Raw genomic sequence first — 20,999 nt, 5'->3', positions numbered from 1 at the left:
ATGCTGTCATACCTTTACTCTACTTTTTCCTGCTTTGAATCACACACTACCTAGGATTTCTATGAGATGGGGTGTTTTCATAAGCCAGCGTGGTAGAGAAACAGTGCTGCTTTATATGGCAAGATCAGATCTATTTGAGTATTAGGTAGTGAGGTTTTCACAGACCTCGTGCTCTGTTTGCTTTAGTTTCTTGTCCGGTTTGTACATCTGTCATAATTTTGCAACCTTAAGGCTTATTAGCACTAATTTTATAAGAGGATGATTGTTGTCTCTGATCAATTCTTAAAGGAAAGCCTTATTCTGTCTGTAAAACTTCTCCTTGAAAGTCACATGTTCATAGTTCTGAAGGCAAGCATTTATTCTGTATCAGTTCATTTTTCATTTGTACCCAGTTTCCCACACCTGTAAATATAACCCATTATCCATAGACTACCTGTACAGCCTGTTTTGAAGGAGTTGTTTTCAGGTAAGGGAAAATGCATTTGTAAAATACCTCAATACCCAGAAGCTTTTATAAGAACTCTCTGATACTGATAAAAAGAACAACCAAACACTGCACACTGAAGTGCACCTATTCCTAGGAATAGCTTCTCTTTTCCTTGCTTCATTTCGCTGGGTTTCTTTTCCCTCCTGCAGGAAGATCCAAAGTGGGAATTCCCTCGGAAGAACCTAGTTCTTGGCAAGACTCTTGGAGAAGGAGAATTTGGAAAGGTTGTCAAGGCGACAGCGTTCCGACTTAAGGGAAGGGCTGGCTATACCACTGTGGCAGTGAAAATGCTGAAAGGTACCTTCCCATTGGGGCTTTTGAAATGATTTGCAAATTATTTGTGGTAACCTCTGAATAGATCTGAAAAGGGGCCTTTGTGAAAGCAGAAGGTTAGCTAAAAACCCAGCAGTGCCACAGCCTCTCTTTATTCCAGCATTCTGATGCATTCTGACAGTCACAATCTGCAGATTTGTGACTTTAGCAGTCAGCATCACATTGATCCAAGTAAGTAATTCTAAATCATGGTGTGCACGGAGCCTCTGTCTTAACATAGCAAACGTATTCAATTCTGTTTGGCATTGATGGGAATATCGCAAGGGTTTGTTAAAGCTTTCTGATTCTTTTTCTCTATCCAGTTTCCTTGGACAAACCTTTTTAAATAAATCATGTGATAATCATATGAAGAGACAGAACAGACCAGTTACCTTACTCTCCTGATTGAGAATTCTGTCTAGTTTTATACTTTCTGATCTGCTTTTCAACCACTAGGAGCTCTGTCAAAATGGCTTGAATAACCCAGTGGTGTCTCCTGCTGTCTCCAGTTTACCCTAAGACTTTAAACCTGTGGGGAACAAAGTATGCCTAGATAATGTTAAGATGATAATATGAGACCTTGCACTGAACCATTCACTGCTGCTTACAAGTAAAAGCATGTCATTACAGGAAAATGTTATTCTTCTTATTACCTTTTCTGTTACATTCAAAGCACATTTGCCATTCCTTGAAAGGGAAGATGCTGCATCTTTACCTAAGAAGTTAATGCATTCTGCAGCACATGCCTTCATTGCAAGAGGTTCGGGTCACATGGAGGAAGTCTAGGAACTAAGATTTTTCACAAGTGAAGATTATTTAACTATTACTTGTAATACTCAAGTAATGACCTGTATTGTATTACGTTGTCAATATAATAGTCACTATTTAATCTCATGTTTGTGCACTTAGTGACACTGCTGTTTCTAGTACATTTTCATCAGCATGTGACTGAGTTCAGATTCTAAGACATAGTGGTAAAAATGTTGCTTTTACTTGCAGATGGTTTGACATTCAGTTTTCCCTATCTGTTATGAAGGAAAGAATTGACCAAATTGACAATGTGAAGGAGTAAACCTTTAAGCACCTTATTTTAATAAATGGATCTGACATTTACAATAATACTTCAGGCTCTAATGAATCTCTCTTAATGTAAATTAAATTGCAGATAGTCACCTGAAATTCCATTTTCCAGCTTGACTGTGGAGAGCATTTGTCATTCTGCAAATATTTATGTGCTATTATTGGTTTAACTTTACTGTTCTCACATGACAATTGAAGCATAAGGACCAGTGCATTAGCTTCAGTGGCCTTTGCAATGCTGCCAGGAAGGACAAAGGGCAGTTATTTTCTATCAGGCCAGCAGCACCCATTCTTTCCCTGTACCAGATGCAGAGCAGGTCATTTGTCCAAGTGTTTGGGACTGTTACACACTGAGTGATCTTTAAAGGGCAGTGCTAGGCACACCAGTATGTTACTGCCTCTTATTGCATGATAGACATCTCTTGCCTGAGCTGGGTAGATGGGCACAATCTGGGTAAGAACAGACCAGGGCAGGACTCTCCCTTCTATGACAGCTTGGTATTAGGTACTGTGTAGGAAACAGGGAGCAATGAGCTGAGCCAAAATAGTCTTGGAGCTATGGATGGAGGTTTAAAGGAACAAATGGATAGTTTTTTTTCAGCCCATTATTGCCACTTTTCTCATATGAATTAAATTTCACCTCCTGCCTGATATGAATGCCCTCATTACAATAAAATTAAAGGGCAAAACACCAGCCAATACATCAATACAAACTATTCCATTTGTTAAAATTAGTGGCCTAAAGCTTTAGAGCTAAATGTCTCCATTTGAAGTTAATTTTTTTTGGCAGACAAACAGGCATGGTACATGGTTAACTTTGCTCTGTTCTGTTTGTTCACATCACGCAGCTCCAGAACTACAAAAATAGGACTTTTCTTACAAGCATTAAGTTGACATTCTTGATTTTTGTTTTACATAAATATGTGCTTTTTGTAGTCTTTATCAGTAGTGAGAGACCAGCTGATACTGTTCTCTCTGCAGTAGAAGATTCTCTACTCAGAGTGCAGATTCAGACTACAAGATAAGGCAGATAAAACATGTAGTTCTGATACAAACATAACAGTAGAACAGAAAACCTGTTTTTATAAGGAGGGCAAACTGGTTGCTAATGAATAAGCAAATAAATCCTTTGGTGCTCACAACCTTTATGAAAAAAGCACACACTACAGTACCAAAGAGCAGAAGTCAAACTTGGTTTTATTATCCTTAAATCAGGATGAGCACATCCTTGTCAATGCCCAGTAATGGCACTGGAGGAACTGTCCAGGCCGGTTCTGTGTGCCAGAGAGAATAAGGATGAGGAAGAAGAAGACTTATCTCTGACCTATGGTGTCTTTATGACTAGGGATCTCCTTCAAGCCCCAGTGCACTCAAAGAGGAAGCTTGTCAGTCTGAAGAATTCTGCAAAAAGGCCAAGCACTTGAAAGGCTAAGAAAGCCTGTTTGGGGCCATGTGTTGCCACATGATTCTCACTGACATCAGTGAAGTCTGCATACATGTCGCCCAGTAAAATCAGTTTGTACTGTGCATATAGCTTCTGAACTCTAAATTTGGGTATATGCTACAAGAGAAGGCCTGTAGATTAGTGGATTTTTACTCTGTTGGAAGATGTATTTAGGAGAAGGAGTGAGTGAGTCTATTTTTGTTTGATCAGTGTGAGAGCTTGGCTTTCATGTGCTTCTGAAGTTTTTATTACACTGATTCACCCAAAGAAGTTGCTTTAGAACACCAGAAAAGGACTAATAATTTCATGGCATCTTTAGGACATTACAGACTCTGCTCCTGATTCTTGCCTGACCTCCTTGTTCTGCAGTCATTAGTATCAGGGCAGAGCAATGCCTAGAGCAGGCTGCTACCAAGCCAGAGCAGCAGCAGTCACATTCACTTGGTTCTGATGTGAATGGCTGCAGGACACTGGAGATTGGGAAAATTTCTCTCCTGTGGGGAAGTACGGAGTTTTCCAACCTCTTGCTAACTCCAGGAGAGATGGTAGATCTCATATTTCAGACTGTACATGGAGAACTCTTGAGTAATGCTTTCCTAACCAAAACTGTGTGTTTGGTCACTTTCTGCAGAAAATGCTTCCCAAAGTGAGCTGAGAGATCTCCTGTCAGAGTTCAACCTTCTGAAACAAGTCAACCATCCTCACGTCATCAAACTTTATGGAGCTTGCAGTCAAGATGGTAAATAATAAAAGCTTTTGTTACTAAGATGAAACCGTCCAGAAAAGAAATAAAATGCAGTTTGTGGATGGATTTCAACAACTGCTTGATAATTGCTGAACATCCTTTAAATTTGCTGTTGGCTGAAAAAAGAGGGATATATTAAAAAACAGAAAGAAAATGGAAATACTAATTCAGTGTAACTAGGCATTCTTCCTGTGGTTTTCCTCAATGTACATTTTGATTCTGAAGCTATTTTAAATTAACAAGTCTCCTACAAATTCTCTTCCAATCAATATATATATATATTTATATTACATTAATAATCAATGTTTTCAAATACGAGTTATATTTCAAGTTTGAGTTTTCATTATTGTTGCTATTATTTATACTAAAGCAATGTAAATAGACAACTACAGCCATAAATAGACAAAGATAGCTGGATAGTTAGGTTGATATTCAGTTTTCTTCCACTGTTGTCCCCCTCTTGTTATGAAATGGTTTCTAAAAGCCACAGTCACCAACAAGCATGTTTCAAGGGGTAAAATCTGCAGACACATGCATTATAAATTGTCAATGAGGCAAATTTTGTTGTTCATAGGAATTGCTCATTTTAAGTGAAGTGGCATGGCAGCATTTTCTTCCTTTTGCATCTGCAGTTGTGCAGCCTAAAATCACAGCATGGATTCTGCAGCCTTGGGCAAAGGTCTGCCTTCTTTGCCCACCCAGTTCTGTTGCAAGTGTCATTTTTTAGTTGTAGACAGAGAATGTAATTCAGGAGTGAGTCATCTCTGAGTCTTAGTAAGGTCATGAGCCAGTGGGGCGGGTTAGTTTTTTTTCTTTTCAGTACAATGTATTTTTCATCCCAAAGGAAGTGAAATGTTACTGAGTCACAGGCTGTTAATAAATATCAAGTTAATTCATTAGTGTATGAGGTAGGAGTGTTTTGATACAGCACAGAAATGTATTTATCATTAGGTAGGTATTATGGAGTAGGTATTCTCCATGTGGGTAGTGGGGAGGAGAAATGAATGGATTGTAATGCCAGAATTTTTCTAAGTGTTATCAAAATGCTCCTTAAACACAATGGTGGAATTAGCAGATGATTTGAGCTTAGTATCACAAGCTCAAGAAGATTATTTTAATTTTAAAGTTTATCTAAGTTAGGCTGTTTCACAGATCAAATTTGTATGAAAGTTGTCTGGTTTTTTGGTCTCAGATTATCTAGATGAGGGATTACAGGCAAGAGCCAGCATTCTGCTTTGATTTAGCCTGAAACTCATTCTCTTTGCATAGAGGATCTAAGCTAAAAATACTCTTATTTCATGGCTGACTCAGTGCTTTTTACATAAAGGGCAAAAGTGTCTGGAGCCTCTGACTGTTCAAGATGTGCTGATTAGAAGAGACTTGTTTGAAAAAGACCCCTGAAATGGTTATCTATGAATTGTTTACTCACCTGTGTGTTTGTTTCTTTCAGGCCCACTGTATTTAATTGTGGAATACGCCAAATACGGCTCCTTGCGCAGTTTCCTCAGGGAAAGTCGGAAAGTTGGCCCGAGCTACGTGGGCAGTGAGGGCAACAGGAATTCCAGTTATTTGGATAACCCTGACGAGAGAGCCTTAACCATGGGAGACCTGATATCGTTTGCATGGCAGATATCCCGAGGGATGCAGTACCTGGCAGAAATGAAGGTAGGGCAGGCAGGGGTGATCTCAGTGTGTGATAGGTGTGGAGCAAGCAGCTGGTTCCTCTACCAGAAGCATAAACACTCCTGTTGTTTCCTTCCAAAAGCTTGTGCATCGGGATTTAGCAGCCAGGAACGTGTTGGTGGCAGAAGGGCGCAAAATGAAGATTTCTGATTTTGGCCTCTCACGTGATGTATATGAAGAAGATTCCTATGTAAAGAGGAGCAAGGTACAGTGTCTGTTAAAAGCAGCAGTGGAAGTTACTGCCTGATCAAGGAAATGAATTTATACTGTGGGACTTGAGCATGGATGAAAAGGAGGATGGCTATTTTTATTTACTTAAGATAATTATTTTAAGGAAATAATTATCTTAAGTAAATAAAAATAGTGGAGCAAAATCATGGGCTTAACCAGTGGGATAGAAATATATATATATATATATATGTGTGTGTGTGTGTGTATGTATGTAAAATATGTCTCATCTTTAAGTAACTATTACCTCTTCACTCCTCATTCATGCAGTCTTCTCATTCCACTTCTTATTTATCCAGTTCCTCATCAAACTACATGAAAACACAAACCAAAAACTCCATCTTTTTTCTTTCTCTCTTCCTATTTATAATTAAAAATTTAAACTAAAAATGCCAAAGAGCTAAAAAATATATAGACAATTTATATCAAGTTCCACACAACTTCCACAAGTCAGTCCTGGGCTAGACTGTGATGTTCGTGAGCACAGCTTCCCACTGACTGTGTCAAATGAGCAGTGGGGGTTCAGTTCCCTCTATGGTTTAATATGAGGGAGCTGCCAACAGAATTTTTCTCTGTGTGAAAATATTAAAATTTTATGAGAAGATTTCCATAAATACTGTGAATTTTTAGTTTAGCTTTCTCTGTTTTTAAGGGCCAGTTTGTGTGAATGTTGCATAAGTCAAAATGAGTTGTGAAGAAAGAAAAACTTCTAGAAGGCATGATTTTATGTAAAAGGGCATTGCCATGTTCATTTAGCTCTCTTCTGATGGATGTGTTTTTACAATGATTTGTACCAGTTGCTCTGTATTTTAAGAGTAATGCATTTACATAAATGCAGTTTGGCAGGTTTTGTTTGGTGGGGCAGGAGGTATTGAGTGGATATTTGCTCTTTACTTCTGAGATCCTCATCACTGTAGTATTATTTAGAGCCTGGCAAGCATCTGTCTGCTTGGATGGGGAGACAGGAAAAAGAAGAATTTGAGAAGGAAGTTTCAAATCCTACTGAAATACTTTTTGCATCGATATATATGGATTTCATGAGAATGAGAAGTAAGGCATATGAATGCTAATCATACTGTGAAGGTTATGAAACATCTTGGAAATTTTGCATACCTAAATTTTCATGAATATTTTGGATGGATTACTTAGATTTTCTCAGTGAATTTCTGCCAGTGAAAAACAGCAACTTGCAGATTCCACTTAGAGACTAGTAACCAAATATGACTGTCCAGGTTCAGTTCTGAAACCAAAGGTATCTGTAACACCCAGGTGCTTCTATTTATGTATCATCTCTGGTATAAATGAGAGAGTTCTTCCTCTTTACCCATCATTTTTCCTCATCATTTTTGCATCTGCACATTTTCAAAGCTCTTTGTTAAGAGAAGAGTTGAGTTTTTCTGACTTAAACTGGTGACCACCTGCAAAAAGCCAACCAGCCTATTGTGCATAATTAGATTGCCAAAGTGTGTGAGAAGACATGAACTAGTTTTTTTTAAAAGCACTTAAAGTTATTCTTCTTACTGTTTTTCTTACGAAATACCAAATCAGAAGTGCATTGGCAAGTGCTGTAGTATGGACAAACTGTGTTTTACTATTTTGAAGATAAATACCTTATTTTTTCACTCAGAAACTTATTTTTTGACCATTACTGCTTTTTTACCTCCTAGGGCCGAATCCCTGTGAAATGGATGGCCATAGAGTCACTATTTGACCATATCTACACAACACAAAGTGATGTGTAAGTGTAAATGCTTGAATACTTTCTGGTTTATGTGCTTGTTTATGGACCTGGGGTAGGGAGCACAGCAAGGTGTGTAGGAACCATAACCATGACTCTTGCAAAGAGACATGAAAGGAGTCTGGATGGCACCATCAGCTGGCAGTGATGCCCAAGATTTTTGCTGTTGAATTAAATCTGAATAAAATATTGTCAATTATTATGTATTTATGTAAATAATTCTTGTTGAAATCAGCAAGGGTTGGATCTGTTCGTGTGATATGATTGACTTTGAATATAGACACGAGTTAGTGCAGTTTGCTACAGATAATGGTCATACCTGAACTTCTCTGTTCTGTTCATCACTTGTCTGTAACACTGAGTGGCAGGTGAGGGATGGAGTGGAAGAAATGAAGGGGAATTTAATGCCTGACCTCTGTTTCTGTTGAAATCAATGACAGAACTCCAGTCAGCTCAGCCCAGTTTGAGTGCCAAGATACAAGCTTATTTTCATGATTAGGGAAACAGAGACCCTGAAGGTGGATATGCTGGAATCTCCACCTGTGATGAAGAGGAGGCAAAGCAACCACAGCTAAATTATCCCCATGTCTGATAAGCATGGGCCAGGCAGAAGAGTGTTTGTAGACATTTCTTATTCAGGATCTGATGCTTTTCATTTCTCTCTGGGGTGAACAATGCTGGTTGCTAGTCACCAGGCAGACTCTAAAGCTAAAGATGATTTATTTAGGAGAAAAACCTCTAAAGGACTGTAAAAGGAGCAGTACATACTCCTGATTTTCTGCTAGGTAGCATCTTGATACCTTCTAAGTTTGCCTTGAAAGAGAGCATCTGACCAAAGTAATGTTTTTGTTACACTCTGATGGAGCAAAAGGCTAATTTTGGTTGTGTTGCACTTTGAGGGGAAAAACACTTTGATGATAGCAGGATGTCAAAACATGCACCTTTAGATTCGTACTTCTAAAATTATTACCATTCACTTTTTACTCTTCTCTCTGCAGATCAGACCAGTTTTAGTGAAATAAAATATTTGCATGCCTTGGCAGTTCCTTACAAAATGAATTTCCAAAGTATTTTCCTTTACTTTGTATCCACTGGAGTAAGAAAAGGAAAAGATGGGGATAATTCTTGAGAGAATGTAACTTTTACTTAGGTCAGTGTACAGGTTTTTCTGTGTCTCTTTTTATCCTCCTCACAGCAGCCATTGTGCTGACTCGCTACTCTAAAATTACTTTTCCCAAAGAATCGTTAAAATTCCTTTAAAAACTTCTAAGCATATTTTTAATTTCTTTAGTTTTGTCACTGTGGTTTGGGGCAGAACAGATTGTGTTGTCATGTAACTGCCTCTTCTTTGATTGCTGATGGATGATCTGGATCCAATAGCATTCTTCCCATTCTGTTTTCCTGATGGGTGCTATTAAGTAAGCCCAGGAGCGTGTTTCCTGTCAGTGGGATCCACCACCATGCAGAGATTGCCCAAAGCAAGCAATCTCTGCATGGTGTCAAGCCAGCCAGCTAAGAGCCCTGGGCAGCACAATGTGCTGGTGCTGTGTTGCTTCCCTGCCTCCCAGGCTTGCCTTAGGATCTACATGCAGGGCTGTGCTGATTGCCCAGCTTTCCTGGGGATGCCTCAGGAGCACGGCATTGTGCCACACACCTCTGCTCCCATGCAGTGCCAGAAGGGCTCCAGGTGTCTGCTGTGCTTACACTGTGCCTTTGTCTCACTGCTGGCTCACCTTTGCTGTGTCATTATGCTTGAAATAATCCAAGAGAGCTGTACAGCAGCTCCTAACTTAGCCAGGTTCCTGCAGAGCAGAACTGAGACACACACACACAGAGCTGCAGAGCAAATCCTCTCTAGCACCAGGTTCCACGATGGCATTTCAGAGCAGCAGGCTGATCAATGAAGTACTCCTTTGGCTATGTTGATTGATACTTGAGATAATTTCACTCACTGAAAGTATTATTTTATAGATATTCTCTGTTGTTTGTGATGATGCAGTTATATTTTAGGTGAACATATTATTCCCTTTTTTTCAGATATTCTGTTTCTGTTTTCCACCCTTTTCCTTCTCAAGCTGTTCTGTATAGTTAGTGGTTAGCAGAGTTTAATAACAGTATTACTTGCCAGCATTTACAAAAACCCCGTTTTTGCTTCAGATGTCTATGACATCAGTGGAAAGCTAACCTACTATCTTCCTCTTCACAAACTTTTCTTTCCTGGCTTTTTGTGATCATGTTTTTATTCCACAATAAACATAACACAGTTTGAAATTCTTCATCTCTCGTAACAATCTGAACGTACTGCAGCATTCTACAGCATTCTGTTCTAATATGTTCACTTACTGAGCAACTTCAGTTAAGAAATTGTTCATCTGATCCCTCCTGCCATATTCTGTAAAATTCCTCCTAAGCAGAAGTGGATTTTAGAAATAAAACCTGCCATGCTCCAAAGTTTAGGTGAATTAATCATGGACAGAATTGTAACCTGATGGCAGAGTGTAATTGCCTTCAAAAAGAGTATGAGGAGAAATATTAATAAAGTAAATGAAAATGCTATAAATATTCATAAGCTTTCAAGAATGTGCAGGGTGATTAAAAATTAATTCAGTGAATGGCATTAGGCAGAAGAATGGCAGCGTACCACTTGGGACCATGTGAGAGTCACTTTGACTTTTCTGACAATTGGGGAGGTTTTATTGCTGTACCTCTGGGTTATTTTTATTCTTTAAAAGGTGAGAAGCACAGGTAGAAGGGAGTCAGACAGGAGGTGAGGTATTTGGCTAACACTTGGAGATGGAATTTTCAGAGGGAATTAGACATGTCTATTCGGTTTGGCAGTAGGTGTCTGACACTTCCTAAAATTTTCTTAAAAATGGAGTTTACAGAGAAATTGCCCAAAGCTAGCATTTTCATAAATTATGTGCAATTTTGCTTCCAGATGCATCCCATTGAGCAGCCCCAGTGTTGGCTGGTTTCCTTCCTTTCAAACATCCAGATTTTGTCAGTTGTCAGTTGAGCAGATTCAGGGTGATTTGTAGCTTCTTTGTTTCTCAAAAAGCCTTTCAGTAAAAAAAGAAAAACATTTTTGCCTCTTTTCTCCTGGCTTGCTCTCCAGAAATGGACTAATTTATCTAAATATTTATCACCCATTATGCAAGATCTTTTTGTTTGAGCTCAGCAGAAAAGTAGGTTTAAAAATGCACTATTTCTTCTGTTCATTTCAGAAAATTGTTTCTTCTGTTCTGTGTCAAAGTTCATTTTAGGCAATTGGTATTTCCAGAGGAAATTCTTTTCTCTTCTTTCATCAGCTCTTAGAAAATTAAGTCCTGAATCACTGAAATGACCCAAGAGACCCGCTGAAATCAAAGGTGTTACTTGTGATTTAAATAAACACATTGTGTTCCCTCATAGTCAAGACAGCAAACCAGTCCTGTGGCAACTCTGTAAATTTAATTTAGAGTTATTTCTGAATACAAGAGCTAATTAGGGAGGTTAGACTTCTGCAGGAGCCCTGTGCAGCAGAGGAACAAGTCTTTGGTCTGGGCCACCAGAGGAAGGACTTCCTCTTTCTGCTGTCTAGAGAAGATGGATCTTCCCAGGGTATAATTAGCTCTTGTCAATGGATAAAAGAGGGGTGTCTGTTTCCTCTACTCTCTTGGTTGCTAACTTTTTCAATGAACATGGGAACAAGATGCACTGCTTGCATCTGAACAACTACTCTGGCATGAGGTGTCTTGAATTTTGTTGGGTTCTGAAAATACTAGCAGAAGATTTGTTGTGTAAATGCCACACTAAGATCCTGAAACCTACCACTCTCTATAAAAGCTGATTTTGTCTTTTTCAGATGGTCATTTGGAGTTCTGCTATGGGAGATTGTTACTTTAGGAGGCAATCCTTACCCAGGTATTGCTCCTGAAAGACTCTTTAACCTCCTAAAAACAGGCTATAGAATGGAGAGACCAGAAAACTGCAGTGAAGAAATGTAAGTAACTCTTGATCTGATTAGATTCAGAAAACATTAATAAATATCCTTGAAAAAAGAAAGGTTTAAATAAATGCCTCATAAATACTATTCTGTATTTCTTAGAGATATAGTCAAAATATGTCATGCTAAAGAATGTCATGAAATTAGTGAACAGTAAGGAGAGGGGGAAAAATTGCCCACAGAATGCCTACAGCTATATCCAAACCATTTGTAGGGTATTGAATAGCATGCTTACCAAACAATTAAAAGAGTTTGTACATTCAAAACTTCTGAGGGTGGGGAAGGAGGAAACTTCCATAAAACACAGTGGTAGCTGAAATATTCAAGAAAATGTCATAGTACTTTCTGCAACTGAAACAGATATTCCGTGCACACAGTCTGTAAGTTTCCAGAGGAAAAATTGTACCTAGGCCCAGAAAACTACACCCTTGAACATAAAAATTGTCTGTGACTTGATAAGCCATGACTTTGGAGATGGTTCACAATTTGTTAGCTGATTTATTAAAACAGTCAGTATGAAGTGTCTTTTGTCTGTGATCTTCCATGGTATTTGGAGAGGAGGTGTGATTTTATGTTCAGCCTGCAAATTTAATTGTGGTTGTGGTTTTTTGAAAGTTCCCAGGCTTTAATCATTGTGACCACTCTTTTTACTGATTTTCAGTTGGAAGTATGCTTCGACCACATCTGGGCTGAGAAAAAAAGGTTTAAATAAATAATAGGTTTTTTAACATACAGAGAAAAACATTAAGTATTTTCAAATTTAGGGCAGTGTAGCAGTTTACAAGAACGATTGGCAAATATCATCTGGGAAATATATAATACTAATCTTTATTTGTTTTATCTCAGTGAGGAATACTCATTCCACAAATATTTTATGTCATTGATAATTATTAGTTTAGGCAAGCTGACCGCATCTGAGTTTCTGGGATTTTTTATTGAAACTAAATAATGGTTTTATGACTTTTTTCAGATTTTATTCTGTTTTACTCAGAAATTTTTCTGACAACTTGTGAAAGCCCACTTTAAGGACCATTTTTCTCAAATTGCATTCTCTCCTATACGCAGTCAAATACAAGAGGGGTCATGGATGAAGGCATAAAATGCAGTGCTTTTCAATAGCTTCCTGTAGTTATCAAAGCCCACTGTTTCCACCATTAGAGCACTTCTCTGGACAGATCACTCAGTCCTGAGAACAGCTGAGCTAGAAAAACAACATGGATGGCACAGGTTGGGGAGTTACACTTCCAGAACTTGCCAATGTCTGTCTAATAGTTGCTCAACTCTAAAACTTTAGCTCTGTTCACTTTCCTTTCCACACTCTATATTATAGAAGGCAGATGAAAAGAGAATAAATATAGGTTTAATCAAAAGAACAATAATAGAAGTAATCAAAAGAACATCAGTTTCTGCAAATAGTCTTAGACTAGGCTTCGCTTTGAAGAAAAGTTTACAGAAATTTAAGAATTTGAACAAATGAAAAGCAAATTTCTGCTTTTTGGTGTAACAGCAGAGTTTTTCAGTTTGATACACAAATTTCTTCAGTGTCATATACAAAGTGAATTAGAAATCTGGCACGCTGCCCTACATTTGAGGTGGTCCCTTGAGAAAGTGAAACCTTAGACTACAGTCCTTCAAGGACAGCCAAGTGCATCATCATTTAAACTCATGGAGACTCTTGAAAAATAAAAGCTCATTGTTGTGAGTGTCAGTTGTTAATTCCAGGGAACATTTAACAGTACTCGCAACAGAGATTGATGTACTTGTGGATGGCCTTTATGCCACAGTTAAGTTCAGTGCTGTGAATCATTAGAGCTGAAGCAAGAGCCATTTCTAACAGTTTGGGTTTTTTTCACCCTGTGACGGGTCCCAGGTACAACCTCATGTTGCGCTGCTGGAAGCAAGAAGCTGATAAAAGACCAACATTCACTGAGATCAGCAAGGAACTAGAGAAAATGATGGTGAAGAGTAGGGTAAGTGTGGAAAGCATGGATTTTGAAAGTTTTTGTGATTTTTTGATTTTGAATGTACTGAAATAATTACTTTTTAATTTTATTTTAAAGCAAAGTAACTTATTTTTCATCAAATCTTGAAGTATTTGCATATCTGCTTCCTTCTGCATACATGCTGCTATTTGAAAGCAGTATTACCTCTTCTAATAGCTTTGGTGACTTCAGCCCAAAATGTAAATGGATTATCCTTAGCCTGTCTATTTTCTTTAAATAATAGGAATAATTTAAACATTATTGCGAAAAGTTATTCCTAAATAAATAATGTTAGAGAGCTAGAACTAGAAGCATGTAGTATTTAATGCATTTTAAATTAGTTGAAAATGCTTCACATTCTTTTTTTTTTTTTTTTTTTGCATCAAAGCAATTCAGCAACATAAATAAAAACCAATGAATTCTTATTGGTGACCTAAATATTTAGTTTTAGAACAGCAACCAAAGCTTTATTTGGCAATATTTATGTAGTTATTTTATGTATTGTTATGTAATGCTTTTGTAAAATGATTATGAGATCTGAGTACCTTGTCCTTGAAGCATGCATATGTGTCTCCATATATATATATTTCAGGCATACATATGGATCAGGCGTGCCAGCAGCTGAAGGTCAAACAAAGCATTTAGCACAGCTTTTCAGTTTGTTGGGTGTTTTGCTGCTGTGCAGAATTAAGTAGGGGAAGTATTCATATATCTCTAGGAGGGGCAGTGTTCAGGCAAATCAGATGCTTCCAGAGCTGCTGTGGCTGCTGGAAAGCAGAGCCTCATCAAGTGCCAGAGGTTCTAGAGAAGGGTGAATGCAGTGGGTCTGTAGTTCCTTGCTGTAAAGAAAGCAGGTGCACATTTATGTTTTTTTACCCAAAAAGCAACACTGCCACGTGCATTACTGCAGCTTTTTGTGTCTTCATTTCTCAGGACTACTTGGACCTTGCAGCTTCCACGCCCTCCGATTCCTTACTGTACGATGATGGGCTCTCCGAAGAGGAGACACCTCTCGTGGACTGTAATAATGCTCCCCTCCCTCGAACCCTCCCTTCCACATGGATTGAAAACAAACTCTATGGTAGAATTTCACATGCATTTACTAGATTCTAGCAACACACAAAAAAAGTTGATTTTTCTTCTGCACTGTTCTCAGACTCTGTAACCCCATTACAGTGTTTCTTGTCTGAATGAAGCCAATCAAAAACTGCTTGGAAGCTTTTTTTGGGTTGTTTTTTTGTTTGTTTGTTTGTTTTTTCTTTTGGTAAATGTCAAAGTTTGCATCAGGATCATCCTTTAGTCATTTTGCAGCTGTGTCTAAAATAAACATTTTAAAAGGATGTGAAAATAAGTAAAATTGCTAGATATCATACAGTAAAAGCAAAAAAAAAAAAGATCAGGGAAGTATTCTCAGGGGAAATATAAAATGCTAATGAGTATCTAATTCAACTATCCTGTTGGGGGAGGCTACAACATTTAAAATATGTTAGATTCTGCACCTCTAATTTAAGCAATAGACTTTTTTTTATTACTGTTTGTTGCCATAACTCAGTGATAAGACTCTCATCTGCAACATTTTTCATTTATTCAGAAGGATGTCTAAATTTCAGCTGCTATTAGTACATTTTGGATCTATAAGCTGAAATGTATTTAATGTATCATAGGATGAAAACAGATTATTATATACAGAAGGTAGAAATACTGTATATAAATATTATATACAGACTAAACTGACATGTAAAATCCTTTGAAAACGTAATTAACAATGGGCATTTTGAAAATATCAGCTGTTTTCACGTCCTTTGATTTGTTATGAACATGTTAGTACTAAACCTCGACTCAATGATGTAGCAAGTGTTTTTAAAAAGAACATATGCTTTCATATTGTGATGGTGAGATGGACAGTAAAAATGGTTCTTGCCAAAACTCCTATATTTTGTCTTCTGATTAAATATTCTACATGGTTTTAGATACTTACTAACATCAGATACTTTTTTCATTCTTCAAGCAGTATGACTTTTGAAAAGTTGGATCTTTTAGTTTAAAAGTTGCCATTAATACATGGCTTTGGGTCTATTTTTGATCTATACCTTAGCTGTTATTTTCTTCATTAGGTTTTCTCAGCTCATGTTCATTTTGGGGCACTTAGTGAAGTAGCAGAAAAAAGTTGCCACAAGGTTGGTGGCAGATACTGAATGCTTGATAAGCAACAGAATCAGATTTCTGTTTTTGAAAATCTCAGTCCTGCTATGGTTCTGTGCTTGCACAGCTGAATCAACATGGTGCTAAGCACTCTGCATCCATTTTGGTTATCACTTGTGCCTGAACACAGAAACAGTTACTGCACTCAATGCAAATAATTATGAGCCTGAAATACAACTTGAAATGCTGAATCAAGACAGGAGTGCTCAGCACTTTGTTGGACTTTACTCAGTTGCACTCCTGGGAATTCCTGAAATTGAGCAGGGGACCCCTGGTGGGGGTGTGAAAATGTCCCCAGAACCTCACTGAAGCCAAAGGAAAAGCACCCATTTAAGTAAATGGAAATATTCTATCATTGAAATGGACTTTGGATCCTGTCCCAAATAGGTTTATTAATTCTTGGAGCATTTCCGGTACAGCAAGAACTTTCTCTTGCAAAGCAATACATTGCTACATGATTGTTAAAATATAAAATTATGGAAAATTGGAGGCTTATGAGAAGAACAATTCTTAGCTTTTTATTATGCACATGTGCCTGCACGCACACAAATTTTTATTGAGTAAGCACTTTAATTTATCCAGGTTTTTTGCCTGCATATGAATTTCTGCTTCAGGGATTTCAAAACATCATTTATATTAATTGATTTGGGACAAAATCCAGTGGACTGGCTTAAAGTATTGAAGGGAGTTTTGCCAAGGGCCTTACTGTCTGCACATGAAGTTATGGTTCTTCAGTGCAGAAAAAATTATCTGTTTTCATTTTTAGGCATGTCATACCCGAACTGGCCTGAGGAGAGCCCCGTTCCACTCACAAGATTCGATGGCACTAACTCTGTGTTTTCAAGATATGCAAATGATAGTGTATATGCTAACTGGATGGTTTCACACTCAGCGGCAAAATTTATGGACAAGTTTGATAGCTAAAATTTTCTTTGTGAAAGGTAATGGACTCCTGAGGAAAGCAAGGAGGCAAAGAGTGGGAAGTCCATTGACTTGTTCTTTGTACAATCAACAACTAACTTTAAAATTGGCAAATCCCTTTATTGGTAGTTTTTCAAGTGTGTTATTTATGCTGAAGACTATAATTGGTACTCTCCCCTTTCAGAAAACATATCAAGCTGGATAAGAGTTATAGTTCTGGTACTTCTTTCTAAGTTGCCATTTTGCATATGGTTCTATTTGGCAACTTCTTAGTGCAAATGGCCTTGCACCTCATCCTCGGTGGTTTTTAAACTAACCATCCTGTTACAGCGTTCTGAGATGGTAAAACATACTTGGACTGCTACTTTTATAGTGGCTGTTAGCATATAACCACTTGATCTAAGCAGGAAGCACAAACAATATACAGAAGGGAGGAGGGAAACAGGCTCCCAGATTATTGAACTTGCTATCGAATGACAAGTGTTAGAATGATGTTGGCACTAACAAAGCCAAGATCTTGGTTTGGAAGCAAACATTTAGTAACTCAATAGAGGACTTGAGATTCAACATTTGAAGTCTTGTAAAATGTATTGTCTTGTCTTAATGAGAAGAGAATTTGTTTTATTAGTCTTAACTTCTCTTACCTTTAGCACAATGGAGATAAATTTGATACAAGATAAGCTGTATAGACTGATGGCAATCAAGAATGTTTGTCTGACACATTTGCTTTCCATCACTTTCCATATTAGTAATGTTAAAACATACAGTCTTGTACAATCATAGTTTCTTTTATGAGTTATAAATAAGCTACGCAGGATTTTTAGACTGAATTAATAAATTAGAGTAGTAACATCATAGAATGGTTTGTGTTGGAAGGGAACTTGGAGGTCATCTAGTTCCAACTCCCTGCCCTGCTGCCCACTCCGGTGTTGTGGGGAGGGACACCTTCCACTAAACCAGGTTGCTCAAATTCCCATCCAGCCTGGACTTGAACACTGCCAGGGATGTGGCATCCACAACTTCTCTGGGCAACCTGTTCCAGTACCTCACCACCTTTTAATATCTAACCTAAATCTGCCTTCCTTCAGTTTAAAGCCATTTCCCTATCCTAACGTTACTTGCCCTGATAAAAACTCCCTGTCCAGCTTTCCTGTAGCTCCTTTAGGAAGGCTGCTCTAAGATCTCCCCAAAAAGGGAGCTGCTCTAAGGTCTCCCCAGAGCCTTCTCTTCTCCAGGCTGAACAGCCCAAACTCTCTCAGTCTGTCTTTATAGGAGAGGTGCTCAGCCCTCTGACAGTCTTTGTGACTGTTGTCTGGACCTGCTCCAACAGGTCCATGAAGTCCTTAGGCTGAAGATGCCAGAGCTTATGCAGCACTCTGGGTTGGGTCTCACAAGAATAGAGTAGAGGGGGTGAAACCCCTCCTTGACCTGCTGCCCGCACTGCTTTTGATGTAGCCTGGGATACAGTTGGCTTGTTGGGCTGTAAAAATATATTCCCAGGTCATATTGAGCAACTCATCAATCAACACCCCCAAGTCCTTTTCCCCAGGGCTGCTCTCAGTCCATTCTCCTTTAATCCTGTCTTCGTGCTGAGATTGCCCTGACCCAGGTGCAGGACCTTGACTTGCCTTGTTGGACTTGATGAGGTTTGTGTGGGCCCTCCTCTAAAGCCTTTCAAGGTCCCTGTGGATGGCATCCCTTCTCTCCATTGTGCCAGCTACACCACACAGCCTGGGGTTACAGAAAAACTTGCCGAGGGTGCCCTCGGTCCTGCTGTCCATGTCGCCGACAAAGGTGTCAAACAGCGCCAGTCCCAATACCAACCCCTGAGGAACTCATCACTGGTCTCCACTTGGACACTGAACTGTTGGCAGCAACTCTGAGTGTGACCATCCAGACGCTTCCTTATCCACCAATGCTCCGTCCATCAAATCCATGCCTCTCCAGTTTCAAGACTCCGTCCATCAAATCCATGCCTCTCCAGTTTCAAGACAAGGATGTAATGTAAGACAGTGTTGAATGCTCTGCACGAGTCCAGGTAGATGGCATCAATCACTCTTCTCTTACCGACCAGCACTGTAATCCTGTCACAGAAGGACGTTTGTAGGGTTTGCCCTTAGTGATGCCATGTCACCTTATTTTCCATATTTTGTCATCAGGTTCCATGGACTTGTGGACCCTCAGGTTCCTTACCTGGTTCAGAACCTGGTCTTCCCCTGTGGTGGGTGTTTCTTTACTCTCGCAGTCCCTGCCTTTGCCACCTTGGCAAAGGGGTTGATGCAAACTTGGGTCTCAGTGACTGAAGAACTGGCTGGTGAAGACCAAGGCAAAAATGTACTCAATGACATTGAGTACCTCAGCCTTCTCCATGTCCCAGGTAACCACGTCTCTCATTTCTTTTTGGAGAGGGCTCACATTTTCACCAGTGTACCTGTAGAAGCTTTTTTTTTGTTGCCCTTGATGTCCTTGGCTAGATAGAATTCAATCAGGGCTTTAGCTTCCTAACCTGATCCCTGGCTGCTTGGACAATTTCTCTGTGTTCCTCCCAGGCTGTCTGTCCTTGCTTTCACCCTTTTTTTGTGGGGGAAGCATAGGCTTCCTTTTTGTGTTTGAGTTTGTCCAGGAGCTCCTTGTTCATCCATGCAGGTCTCCTGACATTTCTGCCTGACTTCCTCTTTGTTGCATCACTCCTGACCTTGCAAGAGGTGATCCTTGAATATTTATGAGCTTTCTTGGGTCACTCTTCCTTTCAGGGCTTTATCCCGTGGTACTCTACCCGGAAGATCCCTGAAGAGGCTAAGGTGTGCCTTCCTCATGTCCAGGTTAGTGAGCTTGCTGTGTGCCTCATCGCTGGCCTGAGGATAGTGAAGTCCACCATTTCATGGTTGCTGCAGCCAAGGCTGCCCTTGAGATTCACATTCCCCACCAGCCTCTCCTTGTTGGAAAGAACAAGGTCCAGCGTAGTAACTCTCCATGTTTACTCCTCGGTCACTTGGAGAATCCATGTATTCCAAGAATCTCTTGCCCGGCTGTATTGTCCCTCCAATGGATATTGGTGTAGTTGAAGTCCCCCATGAGGACCAGGGCCTATGAATATGAGGCAGCACCTCTCTGTCTGTAGAGGGTCTCATCTGCTTGGGTCTCATCTCCTGCTTGGGTGGCCTTAGACTCTCACTGTAATGTCACTTGTCCTTGCCCTCCCTTTAATCCTCGCCCATAAACTCCTCATCCAACCCCAGTATAGCTCCAAACACTCCATGTGGTCATGGACATAGAGGGCAACACCCCTTTTCCTGTTTCCAGCCTGTCCTTCCAAAAGGGCCTGTATCCTTCCACTCCAACACTCCAGTCATAGGAGCCATCCTACCACATACCTGATGCCAGTAAGCTCACAGCCCTGCAGGTGTGCACAATCTCCTGCTGCTCTTGTTTGTCCCTCCATGCTATGTGCTTTTGCAGAAAGGCATTTAAGCTGGGCCTCTGATAGAGCAGGCTTACTGGCAGGAATGGCTGGAATTCCCTTGCACAGCACTTCAGGTTCTCTCTTGCTGATTTGCAATCCCTCTCCAAGCTCTGGGCATCCCTTCCTAGTGCTGGCATCAAATGAGTGTGAGTGGAATGGATTGAGGATTCCCTCTCTCAGCAGCTTCAGTGTAAGCCTTCTTCACCAGCTGGGCAAGCCTGTGACCAGAGGTGCTCTGGCCATTCCTGGCAGGTGGGCCCCCATCAGACTCCACCAGCCCTGGCTTTCAGCATGACTCCCCAGGAGAAGCCAGACCCCTGGCTGTGGCACTAGACCCCTAACCATGCTGATTTGCCAGATTCACCTGGCCCTTTCAAAGCCCTTCCCTTTGACAGGGAGGACTGATGAAAAAGCTGCCAGCACTTTAGTCCCTCAGCACCACTCCCAGGGATCTGTAATGTCCTTGGATCCTCCTCAGAGCACTCCTGGCTGTATCCCTGGTGCACACAGGGAGCAACAGCAGCAGATAATGGTCAGGAGACTGCCCGAGGGTCTGGGTGATATCCCTGCTGCAGCTCTCTGGTAATCAGTCAGGTTGATGGGTGGGTCCCTCGGTGCCTCTTGGAGGAGAGTCCCCTGATACTCTCACCTCTCACCTTTGCTGGTTGTGCTGGTTGTTACACAGGGAGCAGATGGGGCTGCCTGACTCGGCTCCAGCCTCAGCCTTGA

At 39.9% G+C, this 20,999-nt stretch overlaps 1 protein-coding gene across 2 annotated transcripts in view; it reads left to right on the top strand.

The window, feature by feature from the left end:
• The window catches only part of RET (ret proto-oncogene), a 74,380-nt gene extending 56,764 nt beyond the window's left edge, over nt 1–17,616 (top strand). Inside the window, exons 12-20 of one of the 2 annotated variants that reach the window (XM_018911003.3) lie at nt 637–784; nt 3,955–4,062; nt 5,519–5,733; nt 5,834–5,956; nt 7,647–7,717; nt 11,562–11,699; nt 13,573–13,672; nt 14,618–14,765; nt 16,653–17,616. In XM_018911003.3, the coding sequence (XP_018766548.1) occupies nt 637–784; nt 3,955–4,062; nt 5,519–5,733; nt 5,834–5,956; nt 7,647–7,717; nt 11,562–11,699; nt 13,573–13,672; nt 14,618–14,765; nt 16,653–16,810 (1,209 nt within the window). In that variant the 3' untranslated portion in view covers nt 16,811–17,616. Of the gene's footprint in view, nt 1–636; nt 785–3,954; nt 4,063–5,518; nt 5,734–5,833; nt 5,957–7,646; nt 7,718–11,561; nt 11,700–13,572; nt 13,673–14,617; nt 14,895–16,652 lie in introns of those variants that run through there. The other variant, XM_018911002.3, reaches the window with a different exon arrangement.
• Nucleotides 17,617–20,999: the final 3,383 nt, after the last annotated feature.

This window comes from Serinus canaria, chromosome 6, assembly GCF_022539315.1.
Source record: "Serinus canaria isolate serCan28SL12 chromosome 6, serCan2020, whole genome shotgun sequence".
Lineage (NCBI taxonomy): Eukaryota > Metazoa > Chordata > Aves > Passeriformes > Fringillidae > Serinus > Serinus canaria.
This window is presented reverse-complemented; position numbering and strand designations above follow the sequence as displayed.